Here is a 21,402-nt window from a genome sequence, read left to right as displayed (position 1 = left end):
GTTTGTCTCCTGAAACCCCACTTTTTTCCCCCACTTTCTCCTTTTTTTTTACGTTAACGAAGGGTGACTTCCTGGCCGCAGGAGCCTCTGAGGGAAAGCGGTGCGTGAGGTGAACGGCCGTAGACACGAGGGCGGAGACTGAAGCCCATCGAAGCACGTAAAGATATATATATATATATATATATATATATATTTAATAAGGTAATCGCAATTAACACTGCCGCGTTCAGCAAGCACAGCAGAGGCAACCATTACAAGCGAGAGTTACTGAGCTCGGGAAGGATCGAAGTAAGAAGAAGAATTTGCGTAACACGCAAACGAAGTTGTACACGAAGCGGATCACATTTAGGCGTTCTTGCTTTTGCTTTTTTTGCTTTTGCTTTTTTTTGTTTTGCTTTAATACCACGGACATAAAAAATGCCTGCTAAACAGCGGAAAAACATTTCGAATGGCCACAAGCCTCCGCCCACTGCACGAAAGGGGACTGCACCGCGGCAGGATATTGGGTTCCTTCCCCCTGGCACTGCCCCTGCCACTGCCCACACACCACCTGGGTGCGGCTTGGATGCCTTTGTGTATCGCTTTCATCAAAGTGTTCCCGTACCAGAACGTCTGCGACGCGCGCCGACGTCACTTGTGGAGGCGGTGAACGACTTCCACTATGCCATGATGAACGACAAACCCCGCAATGAATTCTACTATGAACTCTTAAAACGTCACGTGACACCTGAAACAGGTGTATTGGAGATTGGCGCGGGCTCGGGGCTGTTGTCGCTGATGGCCGCACAGCTCGGGGCCAAGTGGGTTGTGGCCGTGGAGGGGAGCGCGGAGATGGCAAGCTTGGCACGCGCCAACGTTCGTGCGAACAAGCTGGAGAAAAAAGTGACCATTTTGCACATGCTGAGTACAGAGCTTACGCTACGCCATCTGCCGGACCGGCCTGATGTTCTGGTATCAGAAATTTTTGGCACATTGCTGCTAGGGGAGTCGGCCCTCGACTACATTGCTGATGCACGGGAGCGGCTGGCGAAGCCGACGACAAAAATTATTCCACAACACGGAACACAGTACGCAGTTCCGATCGAATGCAGCACATTAGGCGATGTGTGTGCCGTGTCGGGTTGGAAGGGACTGGACTTGAGCCACATGACGGCACTTCAGGACACCGTCAGCATCGTGTTTGCGAAACAATACGGCTTTCGCATGAGCAGCATCCCTTTTCGTCGTCTGAGTGAACCGATTGCCCTTTTCTCCGTGGACTTTGCGACGGCAGCCCGCCGTGATATCCCCAAAAAAATGGATCTCGGCGTCAAGGCAACCAGCAGCGGGACGGCACACGCAATGCTGTTCTACTGGAAGGTGTTTGATGGTGACCTCGTCATGTCGACAGACCCGGCTGACACGCTTAACAACTTCCCACGCGACATGCAGTGGGGTCAGGCACTTCAGCTACTGGACGCTGCTAACGGCCCACTTCCTACGCCGGTAGTGTTCACAGAGGGCAAGAAACTAAAATTTAAGTGTCACTTTCCCCCGGATCGCGTAACGTTTCATATCCATTTCTGCCCCACTGCACCGCCACCACCAGCGGTATTAGAGGCGATATCGGCAGATAATGATGCGAAGGAGGACACTAAGGGGGAAAGAGTAAGTGAGGGTGAAGGCGAAAAGGAAGGGACAGTAAAAGTAGAGTAATTTACACACAAGAGGCATGTGTGCGTGATTGATTTGAGTGATGCAACATTGCGGTCGTTTTGAAGTGGCATGTATCTGTGCAGTACCTTCTCTTAGTCGTTGTTGTCTCCTCCTCTTCCTGCTGTGTTGTGCCCCTTTTACGTGGCCTGGTCCAAAAACAACAACAACAACAAAAAAGAAAAAAACGGTTTTTATTGGAGCGTTACTTTTGTGATCACTCACCTCCCTTTTTTATTATTATTTTCTCATCCCCGCCTCCGTACTCTCCATTTATTTTATACAGGACTAATATTGTGATGCCTTGAGGCTTGCGAGACGTGCTAAACATCTTAACAACAATCTGCATGTGTCGCCGTGCGTGCACGCATACACCCATGCATATGTCTGTGATGGTTGCTCTGATGGTGGACCATCTCCGTCTCCGCGTTTCTCTTTTTTTTTTTTCTTTTCTCTCTCTCTCTCTCACGCACACACGTTGCTTTTTTGCCTTCGCTGCTATTATTACAACTGATGAGTGCTGCCACTATTATTATTTGGTTTTGGTTCTCTGCTCTCTGAATAGATTGTATATGCATGTGTGCCTGCATAGTAGGTACTGAAAGGGATTGATAAGAAGGAAAAAGAAAGGTATACGTCGGCGTAGTTAGCCACGACTGTGCTGGTAGGGGGCCTTGTTTGGAGTAGAATTTTATTCAATGGGCAACGCGTACACACGGCTTCTCTCGTTTTCGCATTATACTGATGCGCGGGGTGCGGAGGGGCCTCAAGAGCCTCCAACGCCCCAGTTTGACGTGAGTGCGGTACTGGAGGAGGTGCCTCCGGATGTCTACCTGAAGCGTGACACAGCCATGACGCCAAGCATCCTTATCACGAGTACGCAGTTTCTCACGCTGCAGCGGCACATACCCGCGCGGTTTCAAAGCAGATGCTGGCGTCTTTTATTTTGCAGCGGCCTTCACGGCTTTTCTCGTTTAGCGCTGCAGAACAGTTGCGCTGAGGAGCTTAAAAGTGCACGGGGCAAAGAACGGCCCGCGATCTTAATAATTTCTGCAGGGAGTGATGGGAGTATATTACTGGGAGCTTACATTTCTTGCATCCCGCAGGCTTCAAACAAGCGATATGTTGGAACCGAAGAAAGCTTTCTTTTCTGCGTGCCGGCCTCCTCTGCCTTGGCCTCATCAGGCGGTGCTTTGCGCATTTTCAAACCCCCTGAAAATGTCGCGAATCACTACTTTATGCGTTACGACAATGGCACCATCGCTGTTGGTGGCGGTGGTAAGGGCCCCGCAATTTTTCTTCACGAGGACTTAACGAGTGTGTCCTGCAGCACTTTTTGCCCGACGTTTGACCTCAAGGAGTCACTGCTGCTGCTTAGTGAAAATCTAAACGGTGGTTGTCATGCCACTGCTGGTGCGGATTGCCCACATAAGGTGAGTTTGGAAGGTGGTGAACCGGAAACGTCTGTGCGGGCGATTCAGCTGTGGACCATAGGTGACGAGTACTACTTGGCCTCGTAAGCAGCATGAAAAACACATGGATGCCCAGGGGATTCTCTATGAGGGGGGAATGCAATACCATAAACCAAAGAGAGTGAGGGGAAAAGAAGAAAAGTGTGTCAATGCACGTGCACAATGCGCAGAAAACAACGCTGACAAGCAAAATATGTTCTGTTTTATTTTTATTTTTGCTCACTTTCACTCCATTTGCGTTTCCGCACGTTTTTGCCTCGTGCTTGTCTGTACGCATACCATACAATGAAGAGGTTTCCTGCGTTTTGTTTGTTGTACTGATTTGTTCCTTGTTCTCTGCCCACCGTCTTTACCTCGTTGCTTGCTCATCACTCTCACCCTCCGCACACGTCGCAACACAGGGCTGTACGGTCTGTCGCGGCAGTTACGTCAGAACAAAAAAGGATAAGCAACTTTGTGAGCCCAACGAATAAACAAGAAGAGGTCATGTTTTGTCGCGTGTCTCACACGCTTATGCGGCGTACTGCGCAGTGTCTTTCGACTGCGAATGCCTCTGGCTTTGGCATCTGCTTTGAGCTTTCCGAGCAGCAAACGGAAGTGCGGGACCTCGCTCGACGCTTTGCAAAGGAGAAAATAGCTCCAGCCGCTGCCGATCTGGATCGGGCTATGGAATTCCCTAATGAACTCTTCAAGGAGGCCTGGGGACTTGGGCTTGTAAACATGCATATTCCCCGGGGGTACGGTGGGCTTGGCGCCTCCTGTGTGGAGGGCGTTTTAGTACAGGAGGAGCTTGCATGGGGCTGCTCCGGCGTTTCCACCACATTCGAGTCAAACAGCCTCGCCGAGGCGCCTCTTATTATTGCTGGTAACGACGCTCAAAAGAAAAGCTTCCTTGGGCGCATGTTAGAAGAGCCGTTGAAAGCGGCCTGTTGCGTCAAAGAACCAGTGACAGGCCCCGATGCAGCGGGAATCAAGACCTTTGCCAGGAAGAAGGGCGATGCCTATGTGGTCAATGGGCAAAAAATGTGGATTACCAACGGTGGCGTGGCGAACTGGTATTTTTTGCTCGCCAACTCGGATGAAGGCTTTGTTGGCTTTGTGTTGGATGCGAACAGCCCGGGAATCACACCTGGGAAAAAGGAGACTAACATGGGCCAACGCTGCTGTGACACACGTGCGATTTTATTTGAGGATGTTGTTATTCCTGCAGCGAACTTGCTTGGGAGGCCTGGCGACGGCCTTAAGATTGCCATGCGTGCATTTGACTTTACCCGTCCACTGGTGTCAATCAGTGCGGTGGGTGTTGGTCGGCGTGCGATGGAGGAGGCCCAGGATTATTCGAATCAATACAAATTGATGGGAAAACATGTTTCAGAGCATCAATCCGTTGCGTTTATGCTGGCAGACATGGCAGCCGGGCTAGAGGCGATACGCTTGTTGGTCTACCGCGCCGCCTGGGAGGTTGACCAGGGTAGCGGAAACACCTTCTATGCGTCATCCGCAAAGATGCTTGCTTCTGATTACTGCGAGAAGTGTGTTGCGAACGCGGTGCGGATATTCGGTGAAAACGGCTTCAACACGGGGTACCCCGTGGAGAAGTTGTACAGGGACGCAAAGATCATCTCCATTTACGAGGAAACGAGTCAAATTTAGTGGCTTGTGATCAGCCGCCATGTGCTAGGCAGGAAATGAGCATTGTTTTATATCTTTTCCTCCTTTTTTTCCTTCTGCTAAAAAAAAAAAAAAACGGGGTGGAAAGAGAGAGAGAGAGAGAAAGAGACTACGTGCGGGTGAGAAATCACACATGTTGCGCATATTTGCGTACTTGGGCGCATATGCGTTTCTTGAAGAAGCGAGCTGCACGTGTGGGGTGAGGCGTGCATGCGTTTGTGTACTTGTTTTATTTCTGTCTTTCCTTTTTGTTTTTGAGTTTTGGATTTTGTTTTTGTGTTACGCAATTCCATCCCGTCTTTTTCCGCTCCCCCCCCGCGAGGCAGCGGCGGAAAATAAAAAGCCAGCAGGCAAACTACTGCTGCCCCAGTGATTGTGACCGTGCCGAGGACATGTATGCATTCTCGCCGACCGTGCATCGCTAGACGTCATGGTGCTGCGAGTGCCTCTTTTTTTTTTTAATACCTCTTGAATGGGTGCACGTTCCTGCCCTCACTTTCTGCGTTCTACGCATGCCATTGCTCTTTTTTTTTTTTTGCTTTTTCCATGATTTTGCTGTGGCTCGTCCTTAACCGACTTGCGCGGGAAGAGGCTCCAAGGGACAAGTGGAGGGAAGTGGGTGCGTAGAATAGCAGTGTTGCGCACAAATACGTGGTGGTGCGCAAGTGGGCATGGGTAACTGCTGCTGTTGTTCTTTTCCCAAAGGGGATGTGCCCGCGGAGCCGCAGTTGACACCGCGCCAGAGACTGCTTGCGGTATTTGGCACGCACGCCCCGCTTCGGTTGAAGGATGTTGATGACATCCTACAAGACTACAATAATGACGGCGAGCGTGCGCTGCGGTACTACAGCGCCGTGCTGGGGCCAGAACCAAAACCTGACGAGGCTAAACAGTTGTACGCCACATACTTGACGAAGGATGATATCGCACTGCGACAGTGCGTACACCATTTGTTGCTGAAATATGACCCGACACGTATTGTGGAATTAGAGTCCATTGTGCTGAGACACAAGGTGGAAAAGGGAGTGAGAGGCGGGAAGGCAGGGGAAATGAGCCTAATCCAGCAGCTGAAGCAGCGTTACTCGGGGAAGTTAGCGAAGCGCGGTGGCGGCGTTTTCTTGCAGCCAGGTAGTGTGGGTGGGGATGTGCCACCCCCACCACTGCCGCTGCAGAGTGACGAACTGTTGGCGAGGGGGTCGCACGGCGCCACACACCCGCCCTCGCCCTCCCAATCCACACTGGCGGCGACGGACAGGGCGGTTGCCCTTGGCGGGACTCCGGCTCCGCTTCCGCTGGCCACCACTGTTGCCCTTCCTACGGCTGGGCAGTCCCGGCCTCGTGGGAAGAGGGATGAGGTTGACACCGGCGATGACGATGCTGATGGGATTCTTCGCAAGTTTGACGCCATCCTTGCCCACTCTCGCTACGCCGATGTTGCTGCCCTTCTTCCATATAGAGCTCCCGCAAAACAGGCCTCGTAGGCGGCGCAGACCATGACGGTCGAGTGGTGAGCGTCACAGTGAACCAGCTGGAAGGGGGAAAAAACAAAACAAAACAGGGGCGCAGCAGTAACATGAAACGCATGAATGGATTTGTTACTTTGTTTTTATTTCTTCACCGTTTTTTTTTGTTATTTATTTATGGTTTTTCTATGTGTAAAGTATTTTTGGTGTTCTTGTGTATCTTTGACTTCTGGGGGTTCAGTATTCTTAGCTCTGTCCTGCACATGAGGTGCGGGGATTGTGCGGGGTGGGGGCGGAGATCTCTGCGGGTGGCACAAGAAGAGACTCTGGACGCCTCTCCACTCCTCACCTCTCAACACGTGCGAACGATACACGATAAGGGCAAGCACACCATTTTCTCTCCGTCTTTTCTCCGACGATTGCATGCATGCATGCACGCACCTGCATAGAGTGTGCCCATAACTATATCTCCAAGAGGGTGAAGGAAATAACAAAGTTTACAGTTGCCACTTTATTTTACAGACGCACATTTTACGGCGATACTCTGTGTGCGTGGGGAAACCGTTTACTGGGGGGTGGGTGGGGGTGGAAGGACAAGGAGCGTGTTTTGGGTGTTGCGATTGTCTTCTTGTAGACTTCTCCGGCGTGTTGTAACAAGGCTGTGATGAACAATGCAATCGGAATCGCCCTTTTCTGTCCCACCGCCACAAGACACAGACACAGAGTCCACGACCAGCAGCGAAAGCGTCAGGGGTAAGTCCTCGTCCCGTTCCTTGTCGGCGTCATCCAGCGGTCGACGGTCGGGTTCGCGGCGGTCTCGCCGAGGCATGTCTTCTGAGCGGGAGAGCAAGCGCCGTCCGGCTACTCGGAAGAACTATGCAGATCATGTCCCTATGTTTCCGAACCTGCGGCGCCCGACGACGATTTTGCTTGACCCCTTTCCAAACCGTCGCGTGCGGTCCGTGTGTATTGCGGGGGGGATGCTCGTGACGGCGCATCGCAACGGTATACGCATATACCGTCAGCGTTACCTCACCGCCTTGGACGTGGCGGACAGCAGACGCGGCGATGGTGGCAGACTTGACGGCGACAAAAATACTGGCAGCCGTAATACTAACAGCGGTGATAATTGTGCTACCGACGTGCGGACTGGGATATGGGACGTTGTTGAGAGTCGTGACAGCTTCCAGCTGCGGGATGCGTATCTTTGTGTCGGTGCAGAGTCGGCATTTAGCCGAGAACGCGTCCTCCCGCTGAGATGGAATCGATACCTGGCTGTTGCATCTGGTAGCGATCGTACACGCTTCAGCGTTTGTGTGCTAAGCACTGCCGCTCATTTTCTGCTGCATCACGAGTTACACGCAAAGAACCGGGTGGTGGCGCTCCATTTTGCCCTTGTCGCGGTGGGACCGAACTCGGGCAGCAGACGTTACCAGCCACTTGTGGTGAGCGTGGACGAAGTGGGCGAGGTGGTAATCTTTGACATCGAGAAGGATCGTGCGGTGAAGCTGACTGTGCCCACGACGACCCCTACGGTTGGGGCCACACCCGCCAGCGAAGCACTCACAGCTAACATGCCAGAGGACAACGAATCACCGGAGGCCATCCCTTGCAAGGAAAACGCCAACAATAATAATAATATCAGTAGTAGTGATAATAAAGGAAACGATAACAGTATCAACGGCACCGATGGTGGTGACACGTGCAGTGGTGCGGGCCACCACGATGTTCCACTGCCTTGCCCCAATAAATGCAACACTGCATTAACATTGCAGACCTCAAGAAGCACCTATAGTGGTGGCGCTGGTGGGGAAACTTTTAGCGCTTTCTCACTGCGAGCATACCGTCTCGATGCCGGCCTGGCCACAAATATCGCTTTGCTTGGCCCTTGCCAGGTGTATTGCAAGCATTGTTGCAATGTATCCGCCGTGCCTGGGACTTTTGTCATGAGCCTGTACATTTCTTCACACGCTCATGGTGTGGAGGGACAGGCGGAAATGCATGTTTCGCATCTTCGCTTCCGTTGGTGGCTTTATTCGCCACGAGCAGTTGTGCTTAGCGAGACCCCTATTCTGCGAGAAGGGGCACCAGAAGATGTATGCGATATTGGTGTTGCAATGTTGCGCATTCCGTTTTGTGAGGAGCTACCGCCGAGCTTCACGATTGGCCGTCCGCGGCTTCGTTTTTGGAGTTTGAGCGGTTGTACAGGAAGCCTTCTGCATCTGCACCGCGTGTACCATGACAAGGGCGGGAGTGGGAAGGGGGCACGAACGGTGAATGAGCATTTCCTGCGTGTGGTACCGCTTGGTCGACAGATTCTAGTGCAGGACGTCAACACCTCGTGGTTCTGCATTGCTGCCCTCACTGATGATGATGTCATTCTCTTGCTGGGGAAAGAGCCACGACCAGTGGGCCGCAGCGCGCCTTTACATCAGCACGACCCGTCCGCTTCTGTGCCTGTGGTGGATGGGCGAGACTCACTAGAGACGTGGCTGAGCGACGTGGAGGAAGCGAAAGAGGTGGCACCGTCTCAAACGAAGCCACAACCGAAGCTGCTGGGGTCCACCATCGCAGACACGGTGCCGCTGCCGCGTACATCTTTCTCGCAGATGTTCATGGACCCTAATCATGACTACACAGTGCTCATGATGCTGACGGCGCCAGGGACTCTTGGGGTGAAGACCAATTCAAACCAAGACACTGTCATCCCCCCCACACGTATACTGCTGTTTGTGCCGCATAGCAATGAGTTGCTCTTTTTCATGGGAGGATGTGACGATATCCACTCTATTTACTTGCCGTTTGTAAGAACCGTGGCGCCTGGTGACGCCACAGCGAAGTCTACGGAGATGGCAACGATCCAAAAGTTACAGAAGACGTCACCGGTCGCTTCAAGTGGATGGATGGAGGCTGCACTCAGTGCGAGTCAGTTGCTTGATCTAAAGATAGCACGCCCGTTGATGTCTGCCATGTGGGTCCTTGCAGGGGAGGTTGGGGCTGATGAGGAGTCACTCCCGCCTTTGTCGCCAACCCCATTACCACCTTCACCTCAAGCAGTAACATCACAGCCACAGCCTCAGCAGCAGCAGCAACTTGAGACACCGGCGTCAACGGGTGGAGAGGAAGAAGGAGGGAGGATGTTGTCAAATTCACGGAATGTTATGAATGTCCACATCGGCGGCGACGGTAGCCCAACCTCATGGAAGAAGAAACGCCGCAATGATGCGAGGTCGATGGTGCAGGAGAATGACCAAACTTCAGGCAATGAGGATGATATGCGGAGAGCCTACATTGAAGAAGAGTGGCGCAAGCTGCTGAATACCCAGCACTGGAGTGGGATGAAGACATATTGGCAAAGGGGAGGTGTATGTGCAGAGTATGCGGGTATGCTGAAACGGCTCACTACAATGGAAGAGCCATTGGAGCGCAACACCATTGTGTATGAATGGAGTGATGCACATGATGATCTCTATCTGCAATTTATACATGAGGGTCTTGAGATTGTAGAGGCAGAGAAAACACGCGACACCACACTTGGCGTTTCTACATCGCAACACACGCGCTATGGTAGTCTTCGTGATTGCGTGACTTTGAGCGAATTTACGCGAGGTGACCACTCTGCGGGTTTTATGCGGGCGTTTCGTGACGCCCAGTGGCGGCGGCAGCAGCTGCATGACAATGGCGGGATCTTCAACTTCGCGGAGTACTTCTCCAGCCTTGCTGTGCCGCAGCGGCTGTTAGACATGCAGGAGGATGACCGTTGCCGCTTTGAGCTGGCGGACCTTAAGGCATCCTTTGAGGATGACATAAAGAAGTTTAATGAGGTGGAAACGGTACTGGTGTACGAGAATCAGGAGCGGGTGGTGTCCAAAAATGGACTGAGGCGGTGGGCGCCGCACCCCACCTTCCCGTTCGACGACGAAAACGGGGATGTGATCGACATCGTATCGCTCAATTCCACCGCCACAATTCGTACTCCGCTGACACTGGTGTCCCCCACGGTGGTGGATGCTGCACGGCGGTTCTCAGTGGGTTGGCGCTGGGCGAGTGAAATGACGGATGATCATTCATCGCGGGTGGGTGGGAGTAAACTCGTTCGCAAGGAACTGCAATCGTGGCACGTGGGGGAGTGGATGTACGCCACGCGGTGGCCCAAGCGTGAGGAGGAGGCGCGAGGGACGTTTCAGTGGAGCGCCTCCGATAACGCTGGTTTGGCCAAAGTTCGTCGTCGTCACCTGACGCGCAGCCGCATCAACGTGGCTATTGAGGCGGCCAAAGAGGCAAGAGAGCAGGAGTACATGAAGAAGCTCGAAGAGCTACGCAGGGAGCTGGATCTGTAGTATGAAATGTTTTTTTTTGTTTCTTTTCTCATACACAGATTTGCACATGCCCACGTTGAACATGTACGTCTCCACTCTCGCCGCTGCTGTGCGTGCGCAGGTGTTGGCAGAAAAGGAAGTAGGTCTTTGCAAAGGAAAAAAGTAAAAACAAAAGTAGACGTTGGGTGTGGTTGGGTTTATTTTTTCCTTTGAAAGGAAAAAAAAGGTTCTTTGTTTTGGCTTTTACTTGCGTACGAAGGACGAGCCTTCAGTGACGATGATGCTGCTGGGGATGACAGGAGGAAAGACGCGTGACTGCGTTAGCCCATTGTCACACTTGTTGTTTGGCGCTGCTGCAGCCTATCACTTCAAGCGTCATTCTTCTGTCTCTTCGCTTTTTGCTCTCCACCTACATCGACGTATGCAATATATATATATATATATGCGTTTAATGCCCTAACACATTTTAAAAGTGCATGGAGGGCCGCATCGGTGCTGTGTTTATTATCATTCAGCTTAGTGACGGTCCCATTGATCTTCTAGACTTTTTCCACCGCGCATGGAACGCCGAGTTGCTACGCAACGCCGCCTCGGAGCCCACTGGATGTCTTCTGCGCTTCCCACTGCTGCGTGTTAATGACACCGTCTGCAGCGGTGTGGTAGCCTCTGTTCTTGCAAGCGGCGTGGTGCGTGTTGCGTCCAGCGGCTCCATTGAGGCAGCTTTGGCGATTGCGGATTTTGTGCACACCTACGTCCTTCGGCGCCTTGCACCGCTTCCAAGGCGAACTGGCACGAAGAGCATTGCGTTGCTTCAGGTCTTTCTCTCTCCCGCCCCGTCACTGCCGAATGGAACAGGTGTGGACACATCGGAGGGCGCAGCAGCATGGCTGCGTGAGCGCATAGCATATTCCACCGCTGCCGCCACGCGCGGCGGAGATGGTGACGGGCCACACGTAATGCAGTGGTGGCATTGCCTTAAAGAAAGCTCTGTGACAGCTCTGCGCCACCGGCACACACTTCGCATTGTGTGCCACTTCAGGCAGCTTCCTCCACCGCAGTTGAGGCGTGAGTTGGGCCCGGCTGTCGGCAGAAGCCTTGATGACCGTGACGCGGACGCGTTCTTCCTTGGAAGCGAACTTATGTCTGTTATGCCGTTGGGAAGCGTCTTTGTGGCGGTGGGGCACAACCCGGAAAAAGTCTCGGATCACGACATGAGCAGGAGTGGAGGCGAGAAAGAGGGCAGTAGGCAAAAACGTTCGCGCTGTGAGTCTGAAGCGAGGGCACCGGAGGCGTTGTCTTTGGCATCTTCTGTGGGAGAAGACGTGGTCGCGCTCATGACACCACCATCATCATTTGTGACATCTTCCACCGCCGCGCAGGCTCTCCATACAGCGCTTCCTGCTGCTGATGCGGTAACTGAGGCGTGTCCGTTGGTGGCAAAGCCGCAGCTGAAGGTGGAGACGATATTGTACCGCTCAGGACGTGTCTTTGCGACCACGGACTCCGTGGAGGCTTTGTCTTTTGTAGTGGAAGAGCTGCTTCTGCCGTTAATGCAGAGACAGCAAGGAGACTAAACTTGCGACTCGCACGGCGCCCTGAAGAAGACACAAGGTAAAAGCAAGGGAGGGGTGGGGTGCTAAGTGGTCCGTTTTGTCCCCGCCGGAACGGAAGAGGAAACTGCGGTGGCTGAACAAATGACGGGTGCGAGAAGGCCGCTGTGGAGGGAGTTTGCTGGTAAAACGCCTTTTGTCGTGCCTCTGACCCCCCTCCCCCCCTCTTTTTTTTTTTTTGTCTTCCGCTCTTTGTTCTCTGTGGCGCGCGCACCCTTGGAGCAGGTTAAGGAAACCAACACGCAGAAACAACAAGCAAAAGGCAACTTAAAGAAAGGCAGCTCACAAGAGTCACGTTTTGTGCGTGTTATTATTATTATTATTATTATTTTGCGGGGGCTGCATCCTTCCGTCTGGTGCGGTGCGATTAGTGGATTGGGGCGGCAGTGCCAAAGCGGGCGGGGGCAACATCCATCCACCACACAGCGACCGAAGGAAGCAAACAAGCAGAAGGCACCCTGGCGAGGGCAACAACACGGACACAGGCACTGATAAATAGAAGAAAAAAAAAACTGAAGGGGCAGGTCTCGCCGGAGTGCATTCGTTACTCACCAATGCAGAGTGATCAGCTATCAACTCGTACCACATTGCATTCAGACACTTTGTTTCTTCGGCAGCGAGGGACAGTCTCACCACTAAAAATGCAACAACCAGTGCAGGCGCAAGCACAAGAAGAGGAGGGAGATTCGTCTTGGCTGCAAAACGGTCTTGTCTGCTTGAACGATTGCGTTTCTTTACCAAAAGTTTCATTCAGTCCTATCCATTTGCCGACTGTCAGTGTGCCACGCGACAGTCGAAGTTCACCGCTGAAACGTTTTGGGACCAGTAGCAGCTCTCTTGAGGACTTGCTAAGCTACAAGACACCGCTTTCTCCGCAGCCCCCACAACTGGCCTTTGACGTGCTCACGAGTAGTCATACTGTTGGCACCAACACCTCTTCGTTTAAACGCTACCCGAGTGAGACTGTGTCGTTGTCCTTTCAACGCAGCTTTGACAACGGGATGACTGCTGGCTGCATCACGGACAAGGAAACAACGACGGAAGACGCCATGCTCCGCAGAAAGACGGAGAGTTCGTGCATGCGAAGCTGTATGCCACTGTCATCTGCGGCCACGATTTCACGCGTGGCTGTGGGCACACCATCGCGGAGCCGGCCTTCCTTTTCGAGCTCCTTCGGTGATGGCGGCATACAACTTCCGCTTCTGCTGCCCACCTCCGATGCTGCTGCTGCTGCCCCCACCACCACCGCCGCAGGTGGTCCACGCTCGCTGAGTCTGACACGGAGCATGCAGTGGCCAAAGAGACTTGTCGTGGACGTAGCACACACAATGTTGAATGGGCACCGAAATTCACAGGAGGATGCAGTCTGTATTCATGAGCGGGTGAATTTTCCGTCGGACTGCGTCGCACGTGAAGGGCTACAATCGTATTATTCATCGACTTACTCCCTCTACGGCGTATTTGACGGGCACAATGGGGACCGCCTTTCCAACTTGGCCTCTCTCTACTACCTCGAGCACGTTAACGAGGCCCTCCACAGGGCACCACCGACACTTAGCTTGTGTGAAGTGGCAACAACAACTACAAGAGTTAGTCGTACTGCTGTAGGTGGTGACACTGATGCGCATCCAAAGATGGCCTCACCTGGGAGTGATATACCCCCACAGCGCTTCCTCAGCAATGCACTGGTGCAATCACTCGTTCACCTTGACCGGACGTTGTATGATACAACACCACCTAATCAACGAGGTCGCTCAGGCACCACTGCGGGTATTGCTGCGTTTTATCACGGTACACCAAAGTCACCTGATGGTCCTGTCCCGTGTTACCTTTCCCTTGCGAACCTTGGTGACAGCCGCGCCGTGCTGGCCCGCGTATCGGATGGTTGCGTGCTTGTAAGCACACACGATCACCGTGTCTCGACTTATCCTTCCGAGAAGGCGCGTGTGGAGCGATGCGGTGGCAGCATTGAGTGGGATCGCGTTGATGGCGCACTGGAGGTGACACGGTCGCTGGGGGATTTTGTCTACAAGCTACCTCCAGAACAATGGTTAGCGCAGCCGGGTTTCTGTGGTACACGTATTTTTCGGCAGGACGGTAAAACACCACCTCTTGTAGATGCCACGACACCTCTGCATCAAGGCAACGCAGCTTCGTGCAGCCGCAACAGCGGAAGTAGGGGCGGGACATTTGGTAGTGTTTCGGAAGACTCACCACAATTTTCGTTGGGTTCATTTGCCAGGAGCTTACAAACAACGTCGTTGCAGCTGAAAGATGGTGACGTGGGGCAAGATTGTGTGGAGACCGGCCATTTCTTAATAAATAACGTCGTGAGCAATGTGGCAGATGTGTATGAGGTGGAATTGAAAGGAGACGAGTTTCTTGTACTCGCCTCGGATGGGGTGTGGGATTGCATGGACACGGAGGGGGTCGTTGAGTTTGTGCGCACACGCCTCCTCAAGTCGGGTCTCCTATGCGAGAGCAACTTCTCACAGCCGCAACTGCTCTTGCCCACAGCCGCAGGCTGCCCCACCGCGATTAGCAGCTCAAGTAGGTTCTTGGAGTTCCCGCGCACCGTGGAGCACACGCCACCGCCCTCTTGCTTTGGCAGCGCTTCAGAAGTCACAGAGTCGAAAAGTCCTCTTCTGCCGGCACGAGTTTTCTCAGATGCGGGGGTTCGGAGCAAGCAGGATGACGATGCCCCGTCAAGTTACTCCACCCCGCCGCCGCAGTGCGCCATTAGCCGGTGGGGGGAAAAGGATGGTTTTTGCGGCACATCGCGCAGTTGCGTAGGACCACGGCGTGTGCTGCAGGCGGTGGCAAACAGTTTGGCTGACCACGTGGTGCACCGTTTGCACAGTGCTGACAATGTGACGTTGTTCCTTATGCTTTTCCGTCGTGAAGAGTGAAGGGGGAGCGTGTTCTCTCTTTTATTTTGTTGTGTTTTTATCGATTTTTCCCCCTCATTTTTTCTTGTTTTTTTTTGTTTTTTTGTCTTTTTCTGTGCGTTTTACTTTTTTAAAAGCTGCATTGCAACTTACCAAAGCCACGGAGAAATGTTGTGAGGAGGATGACACACCCACACCCCTAACGCTGAGATCACCCATTTACGTGACAGAACGAATATGACGATAACAACAACAAACAAACAAAAAAACAAACAAACAAACAAACAACAACAACAACAGTAAATGCCGTCAGAAATATATGTACAGCAAACACGGGATCTAGTAGGAGGTGGCTTTAGTGGTAATGAAATGAACAATGCTTGTTTGTTACCCAAAGTACATTGCCAACCATATAAATGGACGAACGTGTGAAATGGTGGAGGCAATTACACTTACACTTTTTGAAATAACTTTGTTTTAATTATAAAATCTAAAAAAGGGGGAGTGACCAATACGGATTCCCGCCACGCAAATTATTATGACTGTCATTAATGCAGACAAACAGAGAAAAGGGAAGGGGGAACGTGAGAGAGAGAGCGACGCCGTGAATGCATTTTTTTTTTTGATCGTAGTGCTCTTCCTGTGGGCTCTGTCAGCATGGATCTGTGGACGGCACCGGCACGAGAAGTCACTAATTTGACTGCATAATAACAATGATGTGCGGGGGTTTACGCCAAAAGATACCAACAACGAAGGGAACTTGTGGGTGTTGGGGATTAGTGGCTTTTCGAGCATGCTGATTATCCTTTTTTTTTTCTTTTCTTTTTTGAAGCATTTTACTTCTTTTGCTCTTTTCGCTTTCTCGCTTAGTTGCATAGCACACGAGGGGCGGACTCTGAGTTGTTGGCTGGGTGGACGACCAGCTGCTCGTCTAATTTTTTACCCCGCGTGTTGGCTGCTCCGCCTCCAAAGGTGTGAAGGGGACGAGGGGCCAAAAAAGAGGAGACGAGGACACTCCCACCGGACGTAAAGAGTAGCGCTGCTTTTGTGGTCTCACAGCGAGAGGCGAAGTGAAGGAGTGCCAGTAGTGACGGATGGAACTGATGCTTGACGCGGTTTCTTTTTTTGTTTCCTTTAGTACCGGTGTCGTTCTGACCTTCCTGTGCATGCGTAGCGTTGGGTACAGCAGCCGCTGGCCCTCGGGTCTATTTCGTGTAAAGGGGCGGCAGGCGCGCGCCTTATTGGCTCACCGTAATGAGCCGCTAAAAATGACGCTAGTGGTGCGGAAGGATTTGAGGATGGGCACAGGGAAGATTGCGGCGCAGTGTGCCCACGCGGCAGTGGCGGTGACGGAGAAGGTGGAACGCCGCCGTCAGCAGAAGGGCACGGCCATACCGACTTCGAAAACTGTTGCTGCTGAGGGTCTGGATGAGGATGAGACTACTACCCATTGGGATGAGTGGGTTGAGTGGTACGACGCCTGGATGTTTTCTGGCAGCACAAAGATTGTGCTGCAGTGCAGTAGCGAAGAGAAACTGATGGAAGCGTGTCGTGAGGCAAAACAGGTGGGGCTGCCACACACCGTGGTACGCGACGCGGGGCGGACGCAGATTGCGCCTGGGAGCAAAACAGTTTTGGCGGTTGGCCCGGCACCTGTCAAACTTGTTGATCGTGTCACGGGTTGCTTCAAATTGCTGTGAATTCCTCGGCTCCGATTGTCGTGCATGACACAAAGGATTGGATACAGGCAATCGAAGGGATAAAGGAAGCCATCGGAGCTGGGTATTTAAATCTGTGTGTGTGTGTGTGTTGGCAAGACAAGGTTAGAATGCAAGGTAAAGGGAGCGGAGGAGGGGTGGGATGGGTGAGGGGATGTTAATCACATCGCACGCGTATATGTACCTACGTTTTTCTAGAGTGTTTTTGCGCGGCATGAAAGGAGACAATGAGGGTAATTTATAAAGCTGGACACGGCAATAAAGCTACGGAGTGCTTGCATGTCCCTCACACGTTTGCCTCTTGTGAATTAGCTGATACCTGTAAGTTGCTTAAGGGGGGCAGGCTTGGACGTCTTGTTTTTCTCCTCTTGTCCTCACTTGCTTCTTTTATTGCGGCCTATGGCTATGTGCATACGGATATCACCCCGCAATCAAAGGTGCACTGTACCCTTAACGCACGATTTAACCGGGTTTAGATATACCAGGGAGGGCCTCTGAAACACACAGGAGTGATAGAACAAGGGGGAGGAAAGAGAAGGCGGGAAAGGTGAGGGACTTCCTCCGCTCTAGTATACTGTGACTGCATCCATACACATTATTAGCATTATTGCAATTCTTGGCATTTGCATTAATTTGATTTATTGAATGACGCAAAAGCTTCTTCTCGCAGAGGGTCTCGACCTCCTACGCCGCACAGAGGCCCGGGAGTACGAGGTGGACCGCAGCCAGGCCCGTATTTGCTCGAGCAACAAGTACCGTCATGAGCTTTCTCGCCTCGTTCAGGCGTACGGCACCGTCTACCAGGACTACCTGCGCGGGGTGGAGATTATCAACTACGTGCGTCGCACCGCCTTGAGCAAGAATGACCCAAAGGAGGAGAAACTTATTGAGATGTGTGAGGGAAAAATGAGGGCCTACATGGACCGCTGCGAACTGGTGCGAAGGAAGGAGGACAACATTCTGCTCCCACTTGACCAAATGAATCAAAACTTGATGAGCGGGGAGTTTGTCTTGGGGTCCCCGTTGTTTGTGCTTAGCGGTGCCCAGTTCTCCATCAAGCATAGTGCGCCATTCCTTCGCGAGGAAAAGCTGAGCGATGGCTCATACCTTTTTGTTGTGAAGAATTTAGATGCTTACAGCGTGGCGGCGCCTGAGCTTGGCGTGACAATCGACATTGTCCCGCAACGGGGACAGCAGCAGCGACTAGAGAAGGTGATTCCGTGCCAGTGCGGGTGGCGACGCGTCATCGGGGTCGTGGCCTCGGCGACCGTCAACGTGTTGGTCCGCTCCAAAGGTTTACTGCGGGACTCGCACGTGGATGTGGCGCTCTATCGTCTGGAGCCCAAGAGTGTAACCCCCGCTGAGATGCAGCCTCCAGGCTTGATATCGGACCAACTTATCGCGCAGCTGCCTAAGCTCACGGATGAAGAACTGGCTGCGCTCGTGATTCCAAGTATTCCCACAGACGCATTAGCGCCAAAGGCCCACCAGGGCGCAAACTCAAGTAATGCGGGAAATGCCATGGAACAGCTTCAGTCGCTTAGCGTGCCTTATTCCCAGCCCAGCATGCCGTTTTCAACGATGGTACCGGAGCCTATTGAGGTAAACCCTGCGAACATGACTTGTGCGGCACGCTTGCAACGACTGAGAAATACGCTGAATGCGTGGCCCAATTCAAACGTCATGGCAACTTCATTGGGAAGAGAATCACAAGTTGTTGTGCAGACCATATCTGCGTTGCCGTTCCCTACCGAGCTCTCTGATCACTGAAGGGCAGAGCACACATGCGCTAACCACCTACCTACACGTTACTTGGAGTGCGTCATCTCGATTGCTTTTCTCGCGTGGTTGGTTGGTTCATGTTTATGTGTTTCGCTGTATACATATATATATATATATATTCCACATTTTTGTTTGTTTGTTTCTTTACAGTTTTCACTGTTATGCCTCCAGTGCTTCTGTTTCACTGCTCTGCATTCCCCCTCTGTTCTGTGTGTGTGTGTGTGTGTGTGTGTATTGTTTTTTTTTAAATCAATACATTCTGTGTGACGTGGGGTTTTGAATTTGCCACCTCAAGTTGATCCCCACCGCGGGCGACAGGGAAAAAGACAACTACACGCACATATTACCTCAAGGCATCCGCCAACAACGACGACGACAATAAAAAGAAAAATGCGATTAACGAATGGCAGAGGGAGTATCTCCTCTCTTTTCGCCCATATGCATCGGGGCAAAGAGGTGCTTGGAGCTTCCTAACCGATTTTTCATGTTGCCCATGTATCTGAACATGGAACAGGAGCTTACTGTATGGAGTGATGAACATATGGATGCTATGGGAACTTTTTACGCAGAGCGTGCGCGACACGGTGTGAAACTTATCGTACGTGGCGGCCTAGGTATTTCCCGGCTGGGAAAGTGGCGTATGGACAGTATGGCGCTCGGGATGTACGACGCGGCAAAGGCTTTTTCGCTCGTCATGCACGCCGTGCACCTCGAAGGCGGCGCCATTCTTGCCCAGGCATTTCATTCTGGACGTGCCGCGCGGCGTCGATGGTTTGTCTCCGCCACCTCAGTACCATCTGCGGTACAGCCGTTTAGAACTGCCCGCCCATGGCGTGTGCCGGGGATTCTGGTGGAATATATTGTCTCAGAGCACGCATGATTTGCGCGGCTGGCGGAGGCTGCTGGGTTTGATGGTATTGAAATCCCCGTAAGCGACAGTGGTCTGTTGCATAACTTTCCCTCAAAGACCGTGAACGATCGTAAGAACAACCACAACAGTTCCCTTGAAGGCAGGTTGGAGGTGACGCTGCGGGTGTTAGACGCCGTTCGGCAGTCATTAGTGGAACCGGAAAAGTTTCATGTATCTGTTAGGCTTTGCGTGCATGATCTGAAGGTGGGGGTGGGGTGGGGTGGGGGAGACAGCCATGACAGAGACGTTGATGGCTGCGGAGGCGCTTGCGCGGTTTGGTGGGGTGCATGTAATGAACACGAGTATCAGTATGCATGACTCGCCTGCGCAGACAGTGGCGTCATACGTCCCACAGGCAGCCTTTGCGAGATATGTGCAGAAGGTGCGGCAACACCTACGTTCTTGTGGTCTCAATCTTCCCGTTGTGGCCACGCACCGTGTGCATTCCATCGCAGTAACAGGGTGTCTCCTGCGTGCGGGTGTGTGCGATTTAGTCGGGGTGGCGCGGCCACTGTTGGCGGACCCGCAAATGACTCGAAAAGCAGAAGAGGGTCACGAGGAGGCTATCATTCCATGTATTGCCTGCAACCACTGTGTGAATCGCCTCTACAAGCATCAGCGTATCACCTGTGCGCTTAATCCTACTAGTGGGTACGAACTTGAGCGGCGTTGGCGCCCAACGCCGTACAAAAAGAGCGTGGCAGTCATTGGCGCAGGTGCGACTGGTGTCACGTGTGCGCTGACACTCTGGCGCCGTGGACACGATGTGACGCTCTTTGAGAAATCCAACTTTATTGGCGGTCAGCTGAACCTGGCCAAGGTGGTACCAGGGAAGGAGCCCTACCAGGAGGTGCTGGAGTACTGGACCCGACAACTGCGTCAGTCGTCGATCAATGTTCGTCTTGGAGCCGAGTTTACGCGGGAGGATATGGCGCGGAATCATCAGTGTTTTTCACACGTTGGTGCTTTGCTGTGGAAGTGTGCCGCGCCCGTTCACCTCACACCAAATCCCTGGACACCTCCGAGTGCCCTATAATGGTGCCGTTTGAGAAGATACTCAACGGCAGCATGAAGGTCGGGCGCAGAGTTGTGATTGTTGGCAACGGCGCCATCTCTAATGACGTGGCATCGTACCTGCTGCATGACCCGCGGCTTTCTCGAGGCGTGGAGGCCTACTGCGATGAGTGGGGCATTAACCTTGACGAGGGTACACTTGACTCTAATGCGGCGGAGCGAGCCCCCCGCAACAGCTGCGACGTTGTTCTCTTCAACAAGGCAGACAAGGACGCCGACCTCTCGCGTGGGAAGGGGTGGACGCAGAAGTTATGGATCCGTAACCACGGCGGCACTATCATTAAGCACGGGTTGTTGGAAAACATCGATAAGAGTGCTGTGCACGTTTCCTTGTTGGCTCCCGATTCCCGAAAGTACTTCGTGGAGTGTGACACCATTGTGTGGGCCTACGGCATGCTCCCTAATATTTCCGTCGGCACATGGATCTACGAGTTAATGAAGGACGGTGCAAAGGAACGCGGGGAAATGAAGGACTTCAGAATTTACAGAGCGGGGTCATGCTGCGATAATTACACGGACGAGGACCACGGCGAGCAGGACATGCTGCAGGCTGTGCACGAGGGATACGAGATTGGATACAAGATTTGACACCAGCGAGCGTGGTCGTTCGTTGTTGTTGTGATTGGGAGTGCACGGAAGTCCCACTTCTCCCTTCTTCCCTCTGCTACTACAGTTGCAGCTCCACAGTGCGGCCATGGCATCGCGGCCTTTACCACCTGTCTGCCGTGACGAAAGGCGAGAGAGAGAGAGAGAGAGAGACAAAGAAGGGATGAAAAGAAAAATAATGTATGCTACTGTGACTT

At 52.6% G+C, this 21,402-nt stretch overlaps 12 protein-coding genes and 2 pseudogenes across 12 annotated transcripts, besides 13 other annotated features; all 14 read left to right on the top strand.

Annotated features, from left to right (window-relative positions):
- Positions 1–163: 163 nt before the first annotated feature.
- Positions 164–193: a microsatellite.
- A 158-nt stretch (positions 194–351) lies between these two features.
- Positions 352–393: a sequence feature (A-rich).
- Positions 394–417: 24 nt separating this feature from the next.
- On the top strand, positions 418–1,695 carry TraAM80_01363 (putative arginine N-methyltransferase, type III; the record flags this gene model as incomplete). Its single annotated transcript, XM_029378411.1, has 1 exon — positions 418–1,695. One exon carries the CDS (start codon positions 418–420, stop codon positions 1,693–1,695), a length of 1,278 nt encoding a protein of 425 aa, XP_029241795.1.
- Positions 1,696–1,847: 152 nt separating this feature from the next.
- Positions 1,848–1,880: a microsatellite.
- A 241-nt stretch (positions 1,881–2,121) lies between these two features.
- Positions 2,122–2,158: a sequence feature (A-rich).
- Positions 2,159–2,390: 232 nt separating this feature from the next.
- Positions 2,391–3,212, top strand: TraAM80_01362 (uncharacterized protein; the record flags this gene model as incomplete). The annotated part of the gene is made up of 1 exon (XM_029378410.1): positions 2,391–3,212. One exon carries the CDS (start codon positions 2,391–2,393, stop codon positions 3,210–3,212), a length of 822 nt encoding a protein of 273 aa, XP_029241794.1.
- Positions 3,213–3,650: 438 nt separating this feature from the next.
- TraAM80_01361 (acyl-CoA dehydrogenase) lies at positions 3,651–4,817 on the top strand (the record flags this gene model as incomplete). Its single annotated transcript, XM_029378409.1, has 1 exon — positions 3,651–4,817. The coding sequence occupies one exon, from the start codon at positions 3,651–3,653 to the stop codon at positions 4,815–4,817; it is 1,167 nt and encodes a 388-aa protein (XP_029241793.1).
- Positions 4,818–4,918: 101 nt separating this feature from the next.
- Positions 4,919–4,944: a microsatellite.
- Positions 4,945–5,062: 118 nt separating this feature from the next.
- Positions 5,063–5,116: a sequence feature (A-rich).
- A 390-nt stretch (positions 5,117–5,506) lies between these two features.
- TraAM80_01360 (uncharacterized protein) lies at positions 5,507–6,316 on the top strand (the record flags this gene model as incomplete). The annotated part of the gene is made up of 1 exon (XM_029378408.1): positions 5,507–6,316. One exon carries the CDS (start codon positions 5,507–5,509, stop codon positions 6,314–6,316), a length of 810 nt encoding a protein of 269 aa, XP_029241792.1.
- Positions 6,317–6,969: 653 nt separating this feature from the next.
- TraAM80_01359 (uncharacterized protein) lies at positions 6,970–10,638 on the top strand (the record flags this gene model as incomplete). The annotated part of the gene is made up of 1 exon (XM_029378407.1): positions 6,970–10,638. One exon carries the CDS (start codon positions 6,970–6,972, stop codon positions 10,636–10,638), a length of 3,669 nt encoding a protein of 1,222 aa, XP_029241791.1.
- Positions 10,639–10,699: 61 nt separating this feature from the next.
- On the top strand, positions 10,700–10,890 carry TraAM80_01358 (hypothetical protein; annotated as a pseudogene).
- Positions 10,891–11,043: 153 nt separating this feature from the next.
- Positions 11,044–11,061: a microsatellite.
- Positions 11,062–11,093: 32 nt separating this feature from the next.
- TraAM80_01357 (uncharacterized protein) lies at positions 11,094–12,191 on the top strand (the record flags this gene model as incomplete). Its single annotated transcript, XM_029378406.1, has 1 exon — positions 11,094–12,191. One exon carries the CDS (start codon positions 11,094–11,096, stop codon positions 12,189–12,191), a length of 1,098 nt encoding a protein of 365 aa, XP_029241790.1.
- A 120-nt stretch (positions 12,192–12,311) lies between these two features.
- Positions 12,312–12,604, top strand: TraAM80_01356 (hypothetical protein; annotated as a pseudogene).
- A 177-nt stretch (positions 12,605–12,781) lies between these two features.
- Positions 12,782–15,136, top strand: TraAM80_01355 (putative protein phosphatase; the record flags this gene model as incomplete). Its single annotated transcript, XM_029378405.1, has 1 exon — positions 12,782–15,136. One exon carries the CDS (start codon positions 12,782–12,784, stop codon positions 15,134–15,136), a length of 2,355 nt encoding a protein of 784 aa, XP_029241789.1.
- Positions 15,137–15,366: 230 nt separating this feature from the next.
- Positions 15,367–15,403: a microsatellite.
- A 518-nt stretch (positions 15,404–15,921) lies between these two features.
- Positions 15,922–15,943: a microsatellite.
- Positions 15,944–16,209: 266 nt separating this feature from the next.
- On the top strand, positions 16,210–16,815 carry TraAM80_01354 (peptidyl-tRNA hydrolase, PTH2 family; the record flags this gene model as incomplete). Its single annotated transcript, XM_029378404.1, has 1 exon — positions 16,210–16,815. One exon carries the CDS (start codon positions 16,210–16,212, stop codon positions 16,813–16,815), a length of 606 nt encoding a protein of 201 aa, XP_029241788.1.
- A 93-nt stretch (positions 16,816–16,908) lies between these two features.
- Positions 16,909–16,925: a microsatellite.
- Positions 16,926–17,478: 553 nt separating this feature from the next.
- On the top strand, positions 17,479–18,603 carry TraAM80_01353 (uncharacterized protein; the record flags this gene model as incomplete). Its single annotated transcript, XM_029378403.1, has 1 exon — positions 17,479–18,603. One exon carries the CDS (start codon positions 17,479–17,481, stop codon positions 18,601–18,603), a length of 1,125 nt encoding a protein of 374 aa, XP_029241787.1.
- A 108-nt stretch (positions 18,604–18,711) lies between these two features.
- Positions 18,712–18,734: a microsatellite.
- Positions 18,735–18,823: 89 nt separating this feature from the next.
- Positions 18,824–18,848: a microsatellite.
- A 170-nt stretch (positions 18,849–19,018) lies between these two features.
- On the top strand, positions 19,019–19,495 carry TraAM80_01352 (2,4-dienoyl-coa reductase-like protein; the record flags this gene model as incomplete). Its single annotated transcript, XM_029378402.1, has 1 exon — positions 19,019–19,495. One exon carries the CDS (start codon positions 19,019–19,021, stop codon positions 19,493–19,495), a length of 477 nt encoding a protein of 158 aa, XP_029241786.1.
- A 265-nt stretch (positions 19,496–19,760) lies between these two features.
- Positions 19,761–20,561, top strand: TraAM80_01351 (2,4-dienoyl-coa reductase-like protein; the record flags this gene model as incomplete). The annotated part of the gene is made up of 1 exon (XM_029378401.1): positions 19,761–20,561. The coding sequence occupies one exon, from the start codon at positions 19,761–19,763 to the stop codon at positions 20,559–20,561; it is 801 nt and encodes a 266-aa protein (XP_029241785.1).
- TraAM80_01350 (2,4-dienoyl-coa reductase-like protein) lies at positions 20,561–21,187 on the top strand (the record flags this gene model as incomplete). Its single annotated transcript, XM_029378400.1, has 1 exon — positions 20,561–21,187. The coding sequence occupies one exon, from the start codon at positions 20,561–20,563 to the stop codon at positions 21,185–21,187; it is 627 nt and encodes a 208-aa protein (XP_029241784.1).
- A 149-nt stretch (positions 21,188–21,336) lies between these two features.
- Positions 21,337–21,364: a microsatellite.
- Positions 21,365–21,402: the final 38 nt, after the last annotated feature.

Source organism: Trypanosoma rangeli, assembly GCF_003719475.1.
Source record: "Trypanosoma rangeli strain AM80 chromosome Unknown Tra_15.4_contig_00027, whole genome shotgun sequence".
Classification (NCBI taxonomy): domain Eukaryota; phylum Euglenozoa; class Kinetoplastea; order Trypanosomatida; family Trypanosomatidae; genus Trypanosoma; species Trypanosoma rangeli.
The sequence above is the reverse complement of the archived record's forward strand: the minus strand, read 5'-3'. Positions and strand labels throughout refer to the sequence as shown.